The sequence below is a fragment of the Ambystoma mexicanum genome, chromosome 3p (assembly GCF_040938575.1).
Source record: "Ambystoma mexicanum isolate Mex_15411 chromosome 3p, UKY_AmexF1_1, whole genome shotgun sequence".
Lineage (NCBI taxonomy): Eukaryota > Metazoa > Chordata > Amphibia > Caudata > Ambystomatidae > Ambystoma > Ambystoma mexicanum.
The window spans coordinates 41,441,142-41,462,696 of NC_090925.1; the positions used below are offsets into that span (position 1 = coordinate 41,441,142).

General features: G+C 45.4%; 1 protein-coding gene across 2 annotated transcripts in view; it reads right to left on the reverse strand.

Moving 5' to 3' along the window:
* LOC138580115 (E3 ubiquitin-protein ligase TRIM39-like) overlaps positions 1–12,796 on the reverse strand; it is a 581,904-nt gene extending 569,108 nt beyond the window's left edge. Inside the window, exon 1 of one of the 2 annotated variants that reach the window (XM_069650391.1) lies at positions 12,296–12,795. In XM_069650391.1, the coding sequence (XP_069506492.1) occupies positions 12,296–12,694 (399 nt within the window). In that variant the 5' untranslated portion in view covers positions 12,695–12,795. Of the gene's footprint in view, positions 1–12,295 lie in introns of both variants that reach the window. The other variant, XM_069650392.1, reaches the window with a different exon arrangement.
* Between the last annotated feature and the right edge of the window lie 8,759 nt (positions 12,797–21,555).

Sequence of the window (21,555 nt, forward strand, 5' to 3'; positions counted from 1 at the left end):
CCTTCAAATCCAGCAAAGCTGCTGGGGGACTCTATAGGTAAGGGAAATTAGCCATGAAATGTGAATTCTCGCTAACATGCGTCCAGTCCCGAACAAGCGGAGAAAAGGACTGATGGGCGATGCGCAGGGTGGAGCCAAGGTGGGCGGGGTTACGGCTGCGTGCCGGGCCCCACGCAAGAAAGAGAAGAAGGACACATATTTGAAAAACATTTTTGGATGCTTTTTACAAAGTGCTCCGGTCCCGTCCCACAGGACGGAGAGATGTCCCATAAGTATGGAGGAAAGGGGACGGGACGTAGGAGTATGCTAAGATGCAGCTACCACCACGCAATTACATCTGCTGCACACATAACTGGTGCACCCATGCACCCTACGACACTTTCTCTCTCAACTGACCTGGGCTGCTGTCCCTGAGGGCGTTCAACCTATCAGCGCTTTGAGGTCATACCAATGATATATAGAGTGCTATATAAATGCCAAATAATATAACATAAAAGGGGCAGATAAGGGATGACACAGCCATAGAGGGTAGCAGGCCATGGGCAGTCAATGGTGAGTAAATAACCAAACAGCACTCAAGGGCTGTGTCCCCTCCTCACACATCATATCTCTCCTATCTTCACTTCCCATGACAATAGTTTTGGCTTATAGGCAGCACTTCCAGCGCTACATAATAGCCAAAACTAATAAGCCACATCTGCAGCGCTTTGTGGCATTCAGCGGTTTTCGTCCTACAAGTGTTCTGTGGAAACACCTTTTTCTCCATTGGAAAAGGAATGGGAGTAGGCCGAAAATAGCTTTTATTCTTACTAACTTCTGAACAGTTTACTGAAGTTTCCCCAGAATGTCCAGTTTGGCGGGGCCGTGCCAGACATTTTGTTTAGGAAAATGTCATCCAAATTTGTTATGAAGTCAAAGCCTATTATAGCATTGGTTTTAAGGTAATCATAGGGCGATGGCCGCCCTATAGTTAGTATATGTGTACTTCTGTGATACGACACAGGTCTCATGAGTCAGTTCAGAGGCTGGGGAATAACAAGCATATATGTGTGTGCACCAAGGCTGCCCAGGTGAGTATCTACAACAAGAACCCTCCCGGGGTTTTGTTTGCGTGTTAAAATAAAGTTTTAGTGCTCCCCCAGGCCCGCGAGCCGTGTAGCTCGGCCAGACCCTCTTCAGCTTCCCAATCCAAAACCCTCCCGTCCTCCCGCCTCCCGGACCGCCCCCGGAACGAGACTGGCCAATCCTGTGCACTTAACTCACCTGCCCAGGCATCCCTCTGCCCGGCAGCCCCTGCGGCTAAGGGCCCCAAGGAAAAGGGGGCAGCTCCTTCAGAGGCCGCTCCATAAAGTATCAGCAGGTGTCCGCAGGAGTCGTCAGGGAAGCCAGTAGCCAGCCGTCAACCAGCATCGATCACCCAAAAAGTAAGTTTGGCATGGGTGGGGAGTAGAGCAATTACTCTACTTCAGAAAGCCCAGCCACTCTACCTATCCTACCTCTAAACTGTGAATGCTTGTGTATGCCACACTTAGACGGAATTGTAAATGTTAGCATGCACCACAGCATGCCCCACACATAGATGTAATCAATTGCATACCTCCCTCCTAGTCCCTCAGTGCACTGAACGTTTACTGAATTGTACTCCACCCCATAAGACTGTCATATAGTGCGCTCAAAGATTACCAGAAAGATTCTTAGATGGATTCACGAACATTACCTTGGGCCTAAGTCGCATCTAGTTAGAATGGAATTGTCAGCACGTTCCACACTTAGATAGGATTGTGAATGGTGGTATGTGCCTCACTTAAACGGAATTGTGAATGATAGCATGTCCCACACTTAGTTGGAACTGTGAATGTTAGCATGTCCCAAACCGAAACAGAATTGTGAACAGTAGCATGTCCCACACCTAGATGGAATTGTGAATGGTAGCATGTGCCTCACTTAAACGGAATTGTGAATGATAGCAGGTGCCACACTTAGATGAAATCATGAGCATTAGCCAGATTTGCATCTTGATGTTTATACATGTGCCACACTTAGATGGAATTGTGAACAGTAGCATACCCCACACCTAACTGGAATTGTGAATGTTAGCATGTGCCACACCTATATGAAATCATGAACACTAGCCTGAATCTCATCTTGATATAAATGTGAATGATAGCATATCCCAAACCTAGATAGAATTGTGAACAGTAGCATGTCCCTGTTAGGGAGAATTCTCATAAATGACTGATTTCCCTTACCTAATGAGTCCCTCAGCAGCTTTGCTGGATTTCTAGGGTTTATTTTTTTCACCTGGTAAGTGTGAGCCTTTTTTCCACTCCTACATGCGTTTTGCTGTGTGTATTTCTACTTTTTGTGTGATCTTGGGCAATGGAGCCTCACCTACTCCATGGCATCATATTTTTCATGTGTGTTACACAGTGCAGTGACACAGGGTTGTCTTTGAGACTTCCCACTATCTCCATTTTCTGGGCTGACTACTGTCCCCCAGAAAAGATAAAGTTGCCATTAACTTTATTTTAGTCTCTTTAATCACAGACCCAGTACACCCCATCTTACATGGAGTATTGGAAAGGGTTAATTTGTATCCCTTTTTGTCTGTCTCTTGGAGCATTGTTTCACTTCCTTTACATCAAGACTTGGCTGGTGGCAGTGGTAACTATCCTAACTTTTATACCGCGGTTATCTTAAATAACCATCTTATTGTTTTAGGCTATAATATTAGCCTCAAACATAAACCCGCTTGACCATATATATATTATTAAGGATCCGGCTCGGTTTATTCGCCATTTCTTTTTGTAAATGTCTTTCTCGTGTTTTACTCTGCACACCAAATCAGGGTTGGTTCCTTTGTTCGCCGTCTTTTTGTGGGCTTCTGCAGAAAAGCCCTCCTTAAGGTGCCTGAAAGTCTGAGTAGGCAGGATGTGAGGGAGGGGTCTTAGGACCCCTGCCATGGGTTCCCTTGGTAACCCAAGTCGCACTCCTGTTTGATTGGCTGGGTGACTGTCCTTGCCAGGACAGCCACTCTGCTGTGTGATTGACAACCAGTTCGCCCAAACTTCAAGCCAGGACCCCTCCTCTGGTCGAATTCACTGTACAGAGCTACTGTGGGCCGGATAGCCAGGAAGGTCGGACCCTGCTTGGGTTTTAAGGAGCGCACCTTTTATTTGTTGCTTTGCTCTGCTGCTGGTTTCTTCCCTGGGTAGTGCAGGACCCTCCAGTCTTCCTACTTCTTGTCAGTCCGACAATCGCTTCAGGAACCGTGAGCCTGCAGGAACTACCAGGAATGTCCGCCTCAGCTACAGCTCCCTCTCCGTTTTAAGGTACTGTGCAAATCCGGTTGTTCGTTTCGTTCAGCCGCGGTGAAAGTGTGTGACATCTGTGGTTCAATTTTTATTAACTTTGTCTTTCCCTCCCTTTTAAATTGCTGGAGTGCCATTTTGCTCCTACTTCATTTTGTGAGCTTAACTTGTCTGGAATTTATTGTGATTTGTGCGGTGTATTAAGAGTGTGATTTTTAAACTGCTAAGAATAGTGAAATGTTATACAACTGAAGAGTAAAATAAATGTATATTCTATTACTTGAAAACCTTGAGTCAGTGTTTGTTTGAATCATAGTAATTGCTGTCCTTTTTGTAACTATTTGATACTGCTCACTTGCTCTTGACATAGGTCTGGCTGCTCAGCTATTGCTACCACTTTACTGTGTAGTACAGGCTTGTACCAAAGGTGAATTTGTACTGTCACTTGTAGTCTTGATTGTGTGTGGTGTTCCCAAAGGGTACTGCATATAATTCTGCCTAACAGTCCCACACCGAGATTGTTAAGGATTTCAATCAGGCGACACACACCTTGGTCTCGGCCTAGCATGTAGCGCACAACTGAGATGCTTTTCTCCATATTTTATGCAGATTCAATTTGAGATGGTATACCACTCGTATCACACCCCCTTTTCAAATACCCCGAGTCACAATGGACCAGGAACCAGGCTGGTTGGTAAAATGCAATATTTATTTACTTATTTTAAAATTCAAAAGAAATAATACAATGTTTAATACGGGGCAGCAATCACCAATGGGGTGATAATTACAATGAGGATGTAAGCAATACACTTGGTTTAACCTTCTAGTGGAACCTATACAAAACACCAGGGAATAGGAGCACTTTTTGATTAGGAAAAGATAGCACCCAAGTTAGAATTTCCCCCTGCAATGTTCCCTCAACCCAAAAATAATCAATTCTGAATGGATAGAAAGACACAGCAGGTAAGCAGGAATACGATGCAGAAAACGGAATCCAAATCCGACCTTCCCTCACCAAATAAGAGTGGACAACGGATTTTAAACCCCTTGCAATGTTATGAAATGACACTCGGAAATGGACAAATTATTAATTAATGTGCGGTTAAAACTCTAAGATAAATAGAATTTCTCAGTAAAGCAACCATGCATAGACACTAACAATCACAAGCTATGGATTACCAAGAGCATACAAGTGAAAATTGAGTGGAAGGTTTAAAACGGATGGCAACAAAATGACACATGTAAAAGTTGCATTTCCTTTCGATTTCCGTGTAAATTTACTCAAAGAGTTTTAAATAAAAACGGATGAAATACTCTGATTTGGAATGTGGTTGTTGGTGGATAGATATATATCACAGGTACAACATATGGTGAAAACAGGTCTCTAGCTGGTGAATTGAGAGAGATTTGGAAGGTAGAGTGAGGTTCGTTTTCAGGAAAATATAGCAGTGAAAAAGAGAAGATCGGTTTTTAAAAGTGAAAGGCAAATTTTACTTAAGCTAGATTTAATGGCTAAGAAAAGAGGAACGCCACCCGTGAATATAAAAGTTACGCTGCAGTTGTAACCCTTCACGCAGTGTACCCCTTTTCTTGAGGGAAAATGTATTCATTTAATCAAAATATCGCTAATGATTTATGATCTAGGCAGACATTGTTATAAGTTGCTGTGTCTGTATTTGCTGTTTTTTGATATGCTGATTTGTTTGATGTACTTGCATTGTTTGCTGTAAAAAAGTAAATATATATACGTTTGATACTTTTGGTTTACAAGGTGTTTTGTGTGACAAAATGTATAAATTATTTCTATATTGAAGGGCTGGACCAAAGAGTTTTTTCTAAATAACTTAACCCAGATGTACCAACCCTGCGCATAACGGTACCCCTTTTTTTGTTGATATAGCATATATGCGCCCAAAACTGTTATGCCTCCCTAAGGGCAAACTGACGGCACCACATTGTGGTTATTTTTTGCTGACTCCCTTATGATCTAAGCATGACAGGAATGAATAGAAAAATGGCACTAACTCTTGGATATCAAGGGCAAGAACACAGAATTCTGATAGTCTTAACAAGTTACCAGGATAAGGATAGGACGGCTTAGAGAGTGGGATAAGGACAAATGCAAGACAAGATAGACTATGAATTTCTATGGGGTAGGAATTATACTTACAGTTCACTTTTAGTTTGGGATTTTGGACTGTCAACAGGTTCTGGTCACTACACGGAAGCACGCCTGGCAAAGGATAGCTGGGCAAAAGACAGCTGGGCAGGTCAGGTCACTGGCTCCCCCTACACCATCGTGGATCTCAAGACCTTTTTGAGTGTACTCTCTGGCATGATACATGACCTGCAAAGCACTTGTGTAAGAGCTACCGGTTATGGAAAAACGCCCATCGAGATAATGGGATATGTGTGGGTGAACCTCAAGTTCCATGACAGAGAAACATATTGCAAACTCTTTGTAGCCAAAGATGGCTCCTCCGTTGTGGGATGGGAAGAACAAGCCGCTCTTTGAGTAAGAATACACCCTGGAGAAGAAATCCCCGTGCTGAGTGTGCTCAATAATGATATGGACATCAAATCTAATTTAGCAAAACAATTCCCCAAGGTGTTCTGCGACAAGATTGGACTCCTAAAAGGTTTCCAACACAGAATAATCCTCAAAAGAGGTGCTGTCCCAGTGGCCCACCGAGTCCGCAGTATTCCCTTTGGAACAAAAGAGGCGTTGAAGAAAGAACTTAAGCGCCTCTGCGATGAAAATATCATACAGCCCATCGAAAGTTCAGAATGGCTTGCCCCAATTGTCTTAGTAAAAAAAACGGACGATTCCATAAGAATGTGCGTCGACTTGAGAGACCTAAACAAAAACATATGGGTTGACAGACACCCACTTCCCAATATATCTGAACTCCTATCGATCATGAAACCTGCAAAATACTTTACAACTCTGGACCTCTCCTCAGCCTATCACCAGATTGCTTTGGAAGAGAGCTCAAAGAACCTAACATCTTTTGTCACACCTCTCGGTGCATTCATGTTTAACAGAATGCCATTCGGACTCGCTTCAGCCGCAGCAGTCTTTCAGAGACTCATGTCACATCTATTTGCAGGACTTGATGGCATACACTGCTTCCAAGATGATATCCTCATATCAGCCAGTACAGAAGAAGAGCACAACGCAAAACTTGTGGGTGTCCTACAGGTCATACAAAAAAGTGGGCTCACACTCAAATTAGAGAAATGCAACATAAAGTGCGACCGAGTTTCATACCTGGGCCATTCCATTGACGCCAACGGCATCAGCCCCAAGAGGAAACTCATGGACACCATAATGAATATCGCCGAGCCTCAAAATAAAGACCAATTAAGGAGTTTCCTCGGGATGACAGAATACTACTCCAAGTTTATAAGCAACTATGCTGATAAACCAAAAACATGAGAAACATCTTGAAGAAGGCAACCAAATTCATATGGTCCACTGAATGCAAGAACGAATTCGAAGAAATCAAATTTCAAATTAACCAAGCCCCAGCCTTAGGAATGTTCGATTGTAAAGCTAAAACCATCATATCCGTAGATGCAAGTAAAACCGGACTGGGTGGTGTCCTAGAACAGCAACAAGATAAGGACATCGTGACGATCGCATTCGCATCGAGAGTACTGAGGGGAGCCGAACTAAACTATTCCACCATTGAGAGAGAAGCTCTGGGTCTGAGGTGGATTCTTCAGCATTTCAGGAACCTAATTTGGGGCTTACCCGTCATACTGAAAACAGACCATAAACCTCTAGTAAATGTCCTTCAGTCCAAAACTCCTCACCTTATATCACCGAGAATAAGACGTTGGTTCCTCGACATCATGCAATACAACCTCCAACTATGCTATATTCCTGGTCCACAAAACCAAGTAGCAGATTGTCTTTCCAGATTATCGACCAACATCGACACTGAGATTGCATCTCCAGATGAGGACATCATAGCTGTCGTAAACCCTGCCATCTCGAGAGATGAATGGAAAATTAATGCCAATACTGATCCGGAACAGCGAGAAATCAGGGAAGCGATAGCTAATGACTGGGTGGAAACGGGAGAGGCTTTAACAACCTTCATTCCCATCAAGGAAGAATTATTGATGGACGATGAGCATATCTTCAGAGGCGATCGAGTAATCCCACCCACCCAACTCAGAAAAAAAGTACTCCAACTGGCACACGAAGGTCCCCTAGGAAGAAGCTTGATGAAAAACAAGTTGAGAAACAACTATTGGTGGCCAGGAATGTGGAAAGAAGCAGAAGAACTGGTCAAAAATTGCTCCACGTGTGCCATGAGTGACAAGTCCAAGATCTTAAGAAAGACCCCCTTACAGCCTATTGAACCTCCCAAACATGTGTGGTCTAAACTGGCAATCGACATCATGGGTCCATTCGAGAACCTCAAAACAGTCAAAGTATATATCATAGTACTTGTCGATTACACCTCTAAATGGACAGAATGGGGAATAGCTGAGGACAATGTGACCTCAAAGAAAGTCATAGATTTCCTGACAGAGATCTTCAGCAGGGAGGGAGACCCCAAGGAATTGGTTTCGGACAACGGGTCTCAGTTCATATCTATGGAATTTGCTGATTTCCTCAAGAAAAGGTCCATCAGCCACATAACAACATCCTTGTACCATCCAATTTCCAACAGACTTGTGGAACGCATGAACAGGCTCGTGAAGAGCGTAGTCCAACTGGCCACGGCCAACAACCTCCCATGCAGAGAAACCCTCAAAGAAGCTTTGCATGCGTATAGAACTACCCCACACACCACCACGAACATAGAGCCCTTCACCCTCATGCGAGGTAGGGTTGCAACTAACCGATTTAGACCGGCGTGGATGTTCTTATACATGGGAGAAGCAAGGGTGAACATGGATCTACTTCAAAAGACAGTAAGAGAAAAACAAGCAAAATACAAAAGACAATACGACTCGAGACATGGAGTAAAAGAGATGATGGTTCGTGAAGGAGACTGGGTACGTGTCAAAGAACCGAAGAAAACTCTCAAGGGTGAATCTATCTTCAGACCTCCACAGAGAGTTGTGAGTTGTCATGGGAAGTCTGTCATCCTCGATGATGGAAAGAGATGGTCTGGAGATTATCTCATAAAAGTAACAAAAGACATCCAAGAGACCAGCATATCTAAGGACAACAGTCCTGACAAACCATCACAACACACCTCACATTCCCCAAGAGAACATGTGGACAATGACAGACCTCACTCCATGCATCAAGGAGTCCCCACTGGAAGAATGTCCAGAAGGAACCGCAAAATCATCCAAAACTTCACAACTCAACAATGACTATGTTTATTACTAATGTACCCCAGTTTACCCATCTTCCCTCTGTCTCTCCCACTTGACACCCTTTTTTTTCCCTTTCACTTTCCCGCTTTTCCCCCACCAGTTTTTCCTTTTTCTTTTGCCTCACGTGGGGGAGATGTTATGGTAATACATGCACAGGTCTCCTTAGAACCTTGTGCATGTAGATTCCATTTGAGAGTGCCTCGCCAGTTGATGCTTCCACTGCAGCTACCTGGGGGCCTCAAATAAAGCTCTTCTCTTCTCCCATACTTTGTGCCTCTTTATTTCACAAGGCCCGACCGAGCAGCCCAGAAGAGGTCAGACACGTGGGTGGTTGCGGTTGAGGGTAAGAGATAGATTGCTGTTGTCAAAGAGAGTCTATGTGAGGCCAGCTATAACAAGTTCCTTTCAGGTAGTGGTCGCTGTATGCTAGTTGCAGGTGTTGGGGTACATCAGGTGTTTCAGTCTGTACGGTTATGTGTGAAACTAGGCCGGATGTGCTTAGCCGGAATTCACTTAGATGGAATTGTGAATGTTAGCATGTGCCACACTTAAATGAAATCATGAGCATTAGCCAGATTCGCATCTTGATATAAATATGAATGTTAGCATGTCCCAAACCTACACAGAAATGTGAACATTAGCATGTCCCACACCTGTATGGAATTGTGAATGGTAGTATGTGCCTCACTTAAACGGAATTGTCAATGATAGCATGTGTCACACTTAGATGAAATCGTGAGCATTAGCCAGATTTGCATCTTGATATAAATATGAATGTTAGCATGTGCCGCACTTAGATAGAATTGTGAATGATAGCATGTGTCACACTTAGATGAAATCATGAGCATTAGCCAGATTCGCATCTTGATATAAATATGAATGTTAGCATGTCTCAAACCTAGACAGAATTGTTAACAGTAGCATATCCCACACCTAGATGGAATTGTGAATTGTAGCATGTGCCACACTGAGATGGAACTGTGGCTGTTAGCATGTGCCAAACTCAGATGGAATTGTGATTATTAACATATGCCAAGCTTGGATGGAATTGTCAATGTTAGCATGTGCCACACCCAGACGAAATCGTGAACATTAGCCGCCGTCACCCCTAGACGTAATCTGGACATTAGCCGGTGTCGCATCTAGAAGGGATTGTTAACATTAGCTGCCGTCACTCCTAGATGTAATCGTGGACATTAGCCGGCGTCGCATCTAGAAGGGATTGTGAAGGTCAGCATGTGCCACACTCAGATGGAATTGTGATTATTAGCATATGCCACACTGAGGTGGAATTGTGATTATTAGCATATGCCACACTTAGATGGAAGTGTGATTATTAGCACAAGCCACACTTAGATGGATTTGTGAATGTTACCATGTGCCACACCCAGACCTAATCGTGAACATTAGCTGGCGTCGTCTCTAGACGTAATCGTGAACATTAGCCGGCATTGCATCTAGACATAATCGTAAACACTAGCCGGAGTCGCATCTAGATAGGTTTAAAATATCAGCATGTGCCACACTTAGATAGAATTGTGATTGTTAGCATTTGCCCAATTAACCAATCCACTAACAATTTCACCCCTCTGCATATACCTCTCAAACTCTAACCAAACACAACCACAAACCTATAACACAACAATCCGCACAAACTTCACTACACTGCAACAACAAAACAAACCACACAGACTCGCAAAACAGCACACAACGACTACCGGCCGGAAAACACCCCAAGCCCAGCCAACAGAATTCCCTCAAAAACGCAGGTTCCCCCACTGCTGCAAAACCTAGATGTCCACACCTTTTCCAGGTAATGCCACCAAACCCCTATGTCAATACCATTGCCAACCGAGTCTCCCGTCATCACCAGATGCCACCATCCAGAGCTCACATCACTGCCGTAGGCCCGGTTTTGCCATTCTATGCCCAGCAACGAATATCGTTATCAAATAGCAATGAACTTCCAACACTTGAGAGGCATTGCCATTATTTTTTCATGGACACGCATCATTGGTCTACAATAGAAATCAGTGGCCTGGCAATGGATTGGCACCAGATGTTTAAGTGCTCACGCTAGTGCCAGGGATTGCCATCAAAATGTCAAGCATTATTATTATAATTGTTCCTTTATAGCGCGCAACAGTTTCTAAGCAAGAGGCGGGGATTCAAACCTGTGTTGCTCTGCGTTGTATTGCCTCCAATACAAAAGGAGACCCTGAGCTATCCTACCTGTACTCGCCCATTTACCAATGGCCAGCAATTGACACGTGTTCCAAGGTGTGGACAGAGTGGTCCACATTTTGACCAGCGACAATTCAAGTATTATGCACAAAGCAAACAGAAAGGGGTTGGGTGCGGTGGGGTGGAGTGGGTGGTTGGTATACAACCCTACGAGTCCAGGAGACGTATATTCAAAAGTGAGCACTGCATTACTGGTGAGTATTTAGAAACCTGCATTCCTCATCAATGTTCGGAAATGCACACGTCTTCAAATACTAACTTGTTACACTACATTACAAGTGGTTAGGCTTGCTATTGTTTTCTCAAGTCAATTCAGTATATTTGGAAATAAATATCCATAAACCACAATTACAAAACAAAAAAAGCAACAACAAAAATGCAATATTAATACAATACACAATGGCAGTTAAACAAGCTAATAGATGCCAACAATTATATTAAAAACATTATTAAAAGATCATTAAAAAAGGCCCAAAACGAAATAAAATATACATGTTCATTCAAATTACAAAGATCAATGTTCCACCAATACCAGATTATTCATAGCTTTTCTCGACTTTCCCGACATACAATCAGAATACAACAAATTTGTTCTGCCGATTCCAGGCGCTTCTTAGGTCGGCTACACATCCCCAAGCCACAGGAGTGGTGGCTGCTGCTAATAAGTAAAATAGAGCCGGTCTGACCTGAGAAAAACCAGCATTTCTAAGCAGTGGTAGTAATGTTTTGCCCCTTAAATCTCGGTAAGCCGGACAGAACACTACGAAATGTAATAAGTCCTCCTCAGGCCAATCACAGCACAGGCAGGCTGTGGATTGTTAACCATATGACCAGTTTTTGGTTCGCCCCAAGCCAAAGGGAGTCAAAACGCACCCTGGTCAGTGGCCACCGATCAGAGGCCTATCACTGTACAGTAAGTACGGCTGGATGCCTTCTGCAGTTGTTATAAGGACATGCCTTCTGTTCACGGCTACCCTCAACGCAGACGTTCCTCTATTGGTCACAAGAATTACATTATACAGTTGCTTGTACTTGCCTACAGTACAAGATGACAGGAGGGACATGCCAGCCACTCTGCGTTTAACTGAGAAATGCATTTATAGATGTATGAGAGCCAAGGGATTTTATGTTTCTAGGGAAACTATTATTTTCTGCAAATCTCCAACTGAGGTTTGCTGTGCGTTCAGACAAACGTTTCCCATATTGGTTGGCAGAGAAGGCCCCTTGTTGCATATTATACAATACATAACTTTTTATGAATAATATTATCAAAATGCAGTAGAATATAGAACCAAAGGCGTGGGGTCAGTAAGTGAAGACACAATTCTACAATGGGTGCTTTAGGCTCTAGTGTCATGAAGCCGACCAAAGAGGTCCCCAAAGGTCTCTCCTACCTGGTACTGCTCCACTGCCTCCTCTATGGGGAGCACAGTGTGGCCGCAGTGATCCTTTGACCGGTCGCAGATCAGGCACACCGCCCTCTGGTCCTCCTGGCAGAAGAGTTTGAGTGGCTCGTTGTGCCGCTCGCACATGTCTTGCACGCCTCTTTGGCTAGGAAGCCGCTGGACTATCTCCACCAGGTTTGCGAGATGCAGGTTCTTGGCGAGGTCAGTCTTTGTGCATTCCTTTCTGCACTGGGGGCAGACTAGCGCCCCACCCCCCCTGTCCCAGGACAGGGTGATGCAGGCCCTGCAGTAGCTGTGCCCACACTCGATGGTCACGGGGTCAGTGAAATATTCCAGGCACACAGGGCAGGAGACCTCACTCTGGAGGTCTGCCACAGCTGCGGCCATGGCGAGTTCTGCAGCGGCCTCCTCTGCCCCGATCACTGGTGTGCACGTCCTTGTTTCACTTTCACAGGCTTTGCAAAGAGAAGCAGGAGGGCGGTGTCTTGCGAGGCTCTTCTGCAGAGGCGCTGAGCTGAGCACACCCATCTGTGACGAATCGGTGCCTCGCAATATTAGTTTACATATTTGCTGCCTTGGAAGAGGGCGAGGTATTTATGGAAAGATGACAGTGTTGTAATGCGCCGCACCAGATACTCTTGAGCGCTGGGAGGCGGAGGGGCAGAGGGAGGGGGGCATATGGACGCTGCCTGCCCCAGTACAAGTGCAACACTTAATTTGATTGCGAAGGAGGCATGTTGAGCTGGTATATTTTTTTAATTCTTTTAATCACGTGAAAATATATTATTGACCATGTGAACAAGACAGACACAAACTTTAATTCGTTTGAGTGAATAGTCAACTCATTGTATGGTTATTTTTTGGGGGGTATTTTTGAATACAACCATTTCTTCAGAAAGCAATGGCGATGTACATCAGAAAGGGGTACAGGTACACGTTACATGGTTATGGGGGATAGTCCTTTCGGCATAGGATTCATGTAGCTTAGATGGGAATACTGAATATGTGACTTTACAGAAAGAGGAAGCACGCGATGGAATAGACGGGCCAAATGAACAGGGTTCTGGTTAATCTCCATGCTGAATCTGTTGGTAGTCTTCATGACCATCAGTATGGCTTCAGAGCTGCCAGAAGCACGGAAACTGCTCTCCTGAACATCCGTGAGGACCTGCTCTCGAACCTTGACTCTAACACTCTGTGTGTTCTCATTTTGCTCGATCTCTCTTCTGCCTTTGATACTGTCAACCATGCCATCCTGCTCAACCGTCTGCGTGATAACCTGGGTATCACTGGTAAGGCTCTGCGTGGCTGACCTCTTTCCTCTCCAATCGACCCTCCCAGGTCCAACTGGGGTCCTTCCTCTCCGACATCTTTTTCTCTACCTGTGGTTTCCCCCAGGGATCTAATCTCTCCCCCTGGCCTGTTCTGTTACAGAAATAATTTCTTTAAGATGGCAGAGAGACTACAAAAATACACTTTCTTTTTGAAGTCCAAGGGCTACCCCACCTCATGACATGGAAAAGCCCAGGCTGGAGGCCTACATATTATGGGGTAGGGGAAGCCCTATGATTTCAAAAAGAAATAGTTTATTTTTGAAGTCACTCTGCCTTCATAAAGAAATTATTTCCTTTATGGTTCAGTCCTTAATGGAAACAATTTCTTGATAAAGTCAGTGACTTTAAAAAGAAACAATTTCTTTTTGAAGTAATAGGGCTCCCCTCAACCCCATGATGAGTGCGTGTGTGAGTGTATTTTGAAAGGGTGTACAGTTAAATGTGTAGGCGGCTGCCTGTGTGAGTGTATGGTGAAAGGGTGCACACAAATGTATGGGTGGCTGGGTGTGCGCGTGTACGGTGAAAGGATGCACACTTAAATGTATGGGTGGCTGCCTGTGTGAGTGTATGGTGAAAGGGTGCACACATAAATGTACGGGTGGCTGCTTGGTTGTCTCTGTATGTTAAAAGGGTGCACACTTAAATTTATGGATGGCTGGGTGTGCATGTGTGTATATGGTGAATGGTGTGTGTGCTTGTGTTCAGGGGCACAACGAAACCTACATTTTGGGGGGGGGCTAATCATTCAAATGTGGGGAGAGGTGCTATCTTCATGGGCGTTGGGGGGAGCAAACTTATTTGTGTGGGGACATCTAACTTCTTTACGCATTGTAGTGAGACTATTCTAGTGCTGCTTCAATGTTACAAGCAGTTAACTCTCCTTTATGTCTGAAAGCACCCACTTATGGACTGCTGTGAGAATGAGCGATCTCGTGTTCCCTCCCTACCCTTCTAATCACTCAACTCGCATGCAAGTACTAAAAAAGGAGATGCGATCTATGCATCTATGTGAGCAGAGGTAAATTAGGCTGTTTTCAGAACAAATCTAAAAACCTCTCTGTTTGAATAAACCAACTCCCTAGACTGTAAACTTTTTATGTTTTATGTTTTGCGCCCTGATGCCTGTGGGCAATGGCTAGGTAGAAATGCAGGTACTAACAGTGACATGCTTTATGTTAGTAATTGCTGGGCCCTTGTTAACAGTGAAACCCAGTTGCCGTTTAGCATCTATGTCCTGTTCTGTTCCGGCAACTGCTCTGAAGGTCAGTCAGGTTGAGTCAACATAGGCCAAGTTTTCAGGGGGGAAGGGGTGCTGAAGCCCAGCCAACTCAATGGTGTTACTCCACTACTTGTGTTTAATGCCTTGATTACTTATTGCTAATCATCATTACTCCTAGCCCTATTCTTCCTCGCCCTTGTACTTGTGTATGAGGCACTGTGCCTCATACACAAGTACTGGAATGAGGTAGAGGTACATGGAGGTAATGCCTGACTTAGCTACCTGTAATCTTCATTACACCTAGTCCCACTTGTCCTCATCCCAGCACTTACCTATGAGACAAGGAGCCTCATACGTAAGCTTTTGGACAAGGAAGAGGAACATGAAGGTAATTCTGGGCCAAGGAGCTGATTTTGGAGGTTGGGGTAGGGGGTGGGAGGGAGAGGGGATGTGTGGGGGGCGCGATAATCATAATGGTTGTCCATGTCCAGGCTAAGCAGGCACGATATGTGGAATTAGTGGCTAGAGAGGCATTTTGGTGCAGCCAGTCTAGTCATTCCTCAGTTTGGTATGACTTTTTTTTTAACTGCGCAGTTCTGATAAAGCAGTCCTGCTAAGTATAATTACCTGGCTAGACTGGCATTTTGGTGCTGTCAGTCTAGCCGTTTCTTACTGCGGCATAGTATATTGTTTCTGGGCATCTGTGTATAAGTCATTTATAACACGCCTGTACACAAGTGTTTCTAGGCGCAACAAGACAAGAGAGCAAAGATAGAGGGAGGACAAGACAAGCGATCTTACTAGGCCTTGTGTCATTCAGATTGTGTAAGTGCGAGAACTAGAAATGCAAGGGGAAAGGGAGTGAGTAAGTGCAGCCAGGGCAGCGTGGTTCTGGGTAGTGCAAGGAGAACAAGGGACTGTATGGTTACAGTTACAGCCCCTAAGTGCGTGGTAGGCCCGGAGGCAGTGTAAGGGTGACTGATCAGCAAAGAGCCTGGACCCAGTGAGACTCTGAAGGCAGCCAAGCAACCAGTCGGCACAGCAGACAGGTAGGTCAGCAGCGGAGGGAGAGAAATAAAACAGAGGAGAAGAGGAACATTCTGAGCTGCTTCCGGAACTTCAGGTGGTCCGCTCAAGTTTGAGAGGAGCAGTGAGGCCATTTTCAGAGGGAAGCAACTGCAGAGAGAGATCTACCCCCCACTCTCTGCCTCGAGAAGCATCTAAACTTTAGAGAGTTGGAGGTAGCTGGGGGAAGGGCTCGAGAAGAAGGTATTTTGGAAGAGAGCGTTGGATGTAGTGTGGGCCCGACCCCAGAAAGCCTTGTGGACAATGCAAAGGGTCTTGAACTTGATCCTTGCAGCCACCGGGAGCCAGTGGAGAGATTTCAGGACTGGAGAGATACGATCCCTGGGCTTGAGGCCAAGTATAAGTCTTGCAGTCCTGTTCTGGATTAGTTTCAGAGGGGGCGGAGAGTAGAGGAAGGCAGATTGAGGAAGAGGTTGTTGCAGTAGCCCAGCCTAGAGAGAAACAGGGTTCTGGAGACAATGAGCTTCTGGGGGAAAGGGAAGAGTCCCTTTGAGGAGGAGTAGCTGTAGTAACCCTTCCTGGCAACGTCCGAGATGTGAGGAGAGAAAGAAAGAGTGGAGTCGAAGATGACACTAAGTATTTTTGCCTCGCAGGAAGGCGAAGGAAGAGGGCCCAAGGTGGGTGGCCAGAGTGAGAGGGAAAGTAGGGGCAGGAGTCCCAATGAGAAGGATCTCGGTTTTACTGGCATTAAGGCAGAGATCATTGGAGGCACACCAATCCTGAATCACGAATAGTCAGTCAGGAATGCGCGAGAGAGGAGAGGAGCCCGAAGGAAAACTGAGTATCATCTGCATAACACTGAAAGTTAGAGAAGGTAGAGATCAGGTGGGCCATGTAGAGGTGGAAAAACCAGGGTGAGAGGATAAAGCCCTGGGGAACGCCACAGGTAGAGAAAGAGGTGGCAGAGAGAAAGTGACCCAGATGGACCTCAGAGGGGCAGTCCAAGAGGAAGGTGGTCAGCCACTCCAAGGCCTGATACATGATGCCCAGGTTCTCACACAGTCAATTGATCAGGATGGTGTGGTTGACTGTGTTGAAAGTAGAGGAAAGATCAAAGAGGATTAGGACAGAAGGAATGCTGGAATCAAGGTTAGAGAGCCGATCTTCACAGGTGTTCAAAAGAGCAGTTTCCGTGACTCTGTCAGCTCTGAAGCCAAACTGATGGTCATGGAGGCAACCAACAGATACAGTATGGCGAGTAAGCTGTGGGATGGCCAGCTTTTCCAAGAGTATGCCCAGGAAAGGGGTGATGAAGATTGGGCGATAGCTTGCCGGGCAGGTAGGATCGGCAGACGGCTTCTTGAGGAGTGGGTGCACAAGGGAGTGCTTAAGGAGAAGGGGAACGTTCCAGTGGCCAAAGAGTGATTACATAAATCAGCCAAGGCTGGAGCGAGGGTGTCAATATTGTCCTTGATGGTTCAGGAGGAGCAGGGGAGCACCTGTTTGGACAACATTTTCATAGATTGGACTTGTCTAGAAACATTGTCAGGTGTTGTCAGCGAGAAAGAGGAGAAAGGAGGAGAGGTAGAGATGGCCAAAGGGGGGCCGAGAGAGGGAGAGGAAGAGAAGATAGAGGACAGGATGTCCTGAGTTTTAGTGGAGAAGTGAGAGGCCAGAGCCATACAGAGGGCATGAGAGGGAACAGGAGAGGTAGAGACCGCAACAGGATTTTAAAGTGTTCGGCTATGTTGTTTGCAGTGAGCAGTGAGCAGTGCTCCCACGCATAATACAAACCCCCAAACACATACACCTACACTTTAAGGGAACATGCAGTGCAGTGCACTGAAAGTGCAAGTTTCAACTTTTGCCTACACTTTTATTTTACTACAAAACCATTCCAGAATGTTTTCTTTTTAAAATAAAAGTATAGGAACAGTAAAACCTAATTTAAAAAAGTAGAGGAGCACTGCTCCCAACCGCACCCGCCCACTTCGACCACTGGTTGTTAGAGGCTGTAGAGACCAGGGCTTGAATGTGTGCTCTCTTCTTGATGAGGGTTATTGCTTCGACTGGCATTTTGGTGCAACCAGACTAGGTATGTCTAAATGTGGCCTGGCATGCTTTACTGTAATGTTATGTGTCTACACTGGTCTACATTGTGCAGCCAGTGGGACATGTTTTCAATGTGGCATGACATTTTTAATAGCAAAGCATAAATGTTCCTGTGCACTGTTGGTGACTTGCATGTATTGGATTGGTGTTACCCTACAAAGCAATTGCAAATACTCTGGCTTTTTAGCCAATTTTTCTCAGAATGTGTGCTGTATGTTGCATTAAAACACATTTATATCTTTCTCCTAGTACAATGTGCGGCATAGCCCTTCAGCAGCACGTTCGTACGCATTGTGCAAGCGTGATTTTCTAGGCCGACAGAGTGTGGCACGACCCGTGATTTGTTGCTGAGTTGTGGGGGCCTCAGCATGGCTCGCAGGGGGTCCCCCACATCTTGTGTTACGCCACTGTCTACAAACATGTGCCACTGGCACCATCTGAGGAGCACAGTGGCACAAGTAAATGTCTCCTCTTTCTGCACAGCTGTAATCTGAAAGCATCGAACTGGTTAATAGGAAAACTCTCCCAACCAATAACGCTACTAATGAGGAACAGCTCTCAGATCATGTTTTGCGGGCTCTGGCATGTGTAGCATCTCTGCACTATACATGGAAGACTTCAGGTACCACAATGCAATACGTTGTTAACTTAAAGCAGTCACATGTTTATGATTTTACACCATATTGGGCAACTTGGGATCTGTGCAAGCTGCCCTATAGGTTGCGCTTCCTTCAAGACATAGATACAACCTAGAAGGGACTGTGAGATGAAGTCACTTACCTGAGAGAACTGTTTGGCACAGACATGTATCTTGCAGATATGCATAAGGTGCAAAACGTTTAATTTACACAAAAAAGTCAACATGGTTTATGCTTGCCAAAGAATCAGAAATGAACCAGTCCATGTTTTAAATCTTTTAAAAATAGGTTTACTTTGTGATTCAGTTTACTTAGGCATAGTTACGGGCTGATAATTAAACGTGGGGCTTTGAAGAGCACATTGCCATTTGAAGTGCTAATGACCCAGACTTCAAAACCTAACCAAAAGCATATATTTACAGAGACAAGGTTACTAGAACATTCTTTGTGGTGTTAGCTGCAGCCAGTTCAAGCAAACACTGGGAACATTTTGAGTTTGAGGCCCTCTTGAAACGGGTCCACGTCAATCATGAAGTCTCAGTCGCACACTGTGGCAAACTGCCCCGAAATGTAACAGGCAACACTGGCAGTATTGAGTGAAGGTACCGACTATCAAGCTGAAGGCTGGAAAAGGTGCATAGCATCACAGAAGGAGGCGCGAGGCAAGTTTGGCTCCAGTGGTCAGCTGAGGAAACTCTACCAGTGAGAGTAGGTATGAGGCTTAAACTTTTGACAGGAGCCCTTGGCTGCCTGACGGTGGCAACCAGCCCCTCTGAAGTCTGGTGTGGGCTTAGGGAGCTTTTTCCTTTGTGTTCTGCATGGACTGCACGCACCATGTGCTTCAGTTGTCAGCAGTGTGGGCACTGGGGACACTTCGAGGCAGCGTTTGAGGACAGCTGGCTGGAGGTGGAGTAGGAGCTAGGGTAGCGTTCTCTTCCTTCCTTACAACTCCCCTTTAACCTTTTTTCTTCTCTCACTGCCCTTTCCCCATAGTTTTGATGCCTTTCTTTATACGGTTTGCATATTATTTGTTTCATTTTCTATGATGTTAAAAATGTTGCATCAAAAAGCATTCCTCAAACCTCATCATACTTTGTTCTCTTTATTTCCTATTCTCTTGCCCCACCTCCACTCTTCAGTGATTCACATCTCGTGCAGAGTATCACTTCTGGCCTCTCCCTCTCAGAGTCACCAACATCATCTTCTGGGGGCCACGCCACTCTATCACCATTCTTCTCCCCCTTTTTGCTTATTCTCCTTACTACCTTCCCTTTCTCCTCTCACACGCCACGCTATATTTGCAAAATGGCTTCTGTCATGCTGCAGGGCCATCATGCATTTGTTTGGTGTTCACTCCGGCTAATGGAGTGGGACACCTGTGTTTGCATTTAATTCACAGATAATTTCCACCTGTAACTGTGAACCAGTCAGCAATGAATTGTACACACTGGCTATAATCTTAATCTAAATGCACGTCGTCGTTTCCTGCACAATATAATATCCAGGTTATGGAATTTGTCTATGAAGAACACCAAACTGACCAACCAGGATCAAAACCCACTTACATATAAAGAAGAGCTATAATTGTTTGCCATTGTAACTTTCTGTCACGTGCCTTGCTCGTTTTCCTTACTGGCGCTTGTGGCAGCGGTGGCGGCTGGTCCAACATTGATTTGTTCCTCCCTGTTCCTGGCTTAACGGTCTAGTCTTTCGTGTTCTCGTCTGCTTCCTGCCTTCAAACTCCGCCCCTACGTTCTCCCGGCGCGTTGCAACCCTTTGCTTTCGCCCAGGTTGCTGTCGCTCTGCCGGTTTTGCTTCCTTTACGTTCTCTAGTTTTTACTTGCGGGCTTTCCTGCTCTTGTGTTTCCTCACAGGTCTCGCGCCCGCTTCCTTCTCACTGGTCTCTTCCCGCTCCTCTTTCGTGGATCACATCCCTGCTTGCGAGCTCACGGGTCTCATCCCCTTTACTTCTCGCGGGTCCCTTCCCGCTCCTGCTTCCAGTTTCCTTCTTGCGGGTCCCTTCCCGCTCCTGCTTCACGGGACTCATACCCACTTGCCAGCTCAAAGGTCTCACCCCATCCCATACCACGGGTCCCTTCCCGCTTCTGCTTCACGGGACACAAACCCGCTTCGCCAGTTCGCGGGTCTCAACCCGCTCCTTTTCCGTTCCTTCTCCCCTTTTTCTCCTGGGGCATTCTCTGCCTCTCCTTCCTTCTCCTGATTATTACTCCTCCCTTCTTCTGTTTTTCGGCTCCCCGCCATTTGTGGTTATTTTCCTTTCCTTGGTGGCTCCACCTCCGGCTCCCTGTTTCTGCTCTTTAATTATATCCCTCTTTCCTCCCATTCTGCCGCTGTTCTTAGTTCTCCTCCTTTTCCACGAGACCATATTCTGCTATAGCCCGGAATGAAGCCAGAATCTCTTCTTTTGGATACCAGACCTTCTGGAACAACTTCACCAGTCCAGTTATAGCTAATTTTCCAACCGTACATCCACACCAGCCTGAAACTGTGTCAAGAGAGGTTTTTTTAAGCTCACGCTTTTTTCATCTCTCAGGTCCTTCTGGAAGGAGGTCGCCTGATCCCTGTCCTACTAGGGAGACAGAGTGGCTTCCATACGGGACAGACCATTCCTCTTCACAATACAAAAAAAGGCACAGAAGAAGAAAGGACGCAGGAAGAAGTCATCCTCCGAAGAATCAGATGAGGAGGAGTGGGGTTTGGAAAAGAGTGGTGCTGCTGAATTTGACACTTTCATATTTAATGTGGTTTCTCGCCATGTTCTTTAGGGCAGGTTCGTGATTATATTTTGTTCAGCTTTTAGTCTGGGCAGGGTCTTTTCTTTCCTGGTTTCGTGGAGATGTAGTACTTACTGTGTTTACCTGGGGCTACAGAATCTAACATCTCCACCACTGCTAAAAA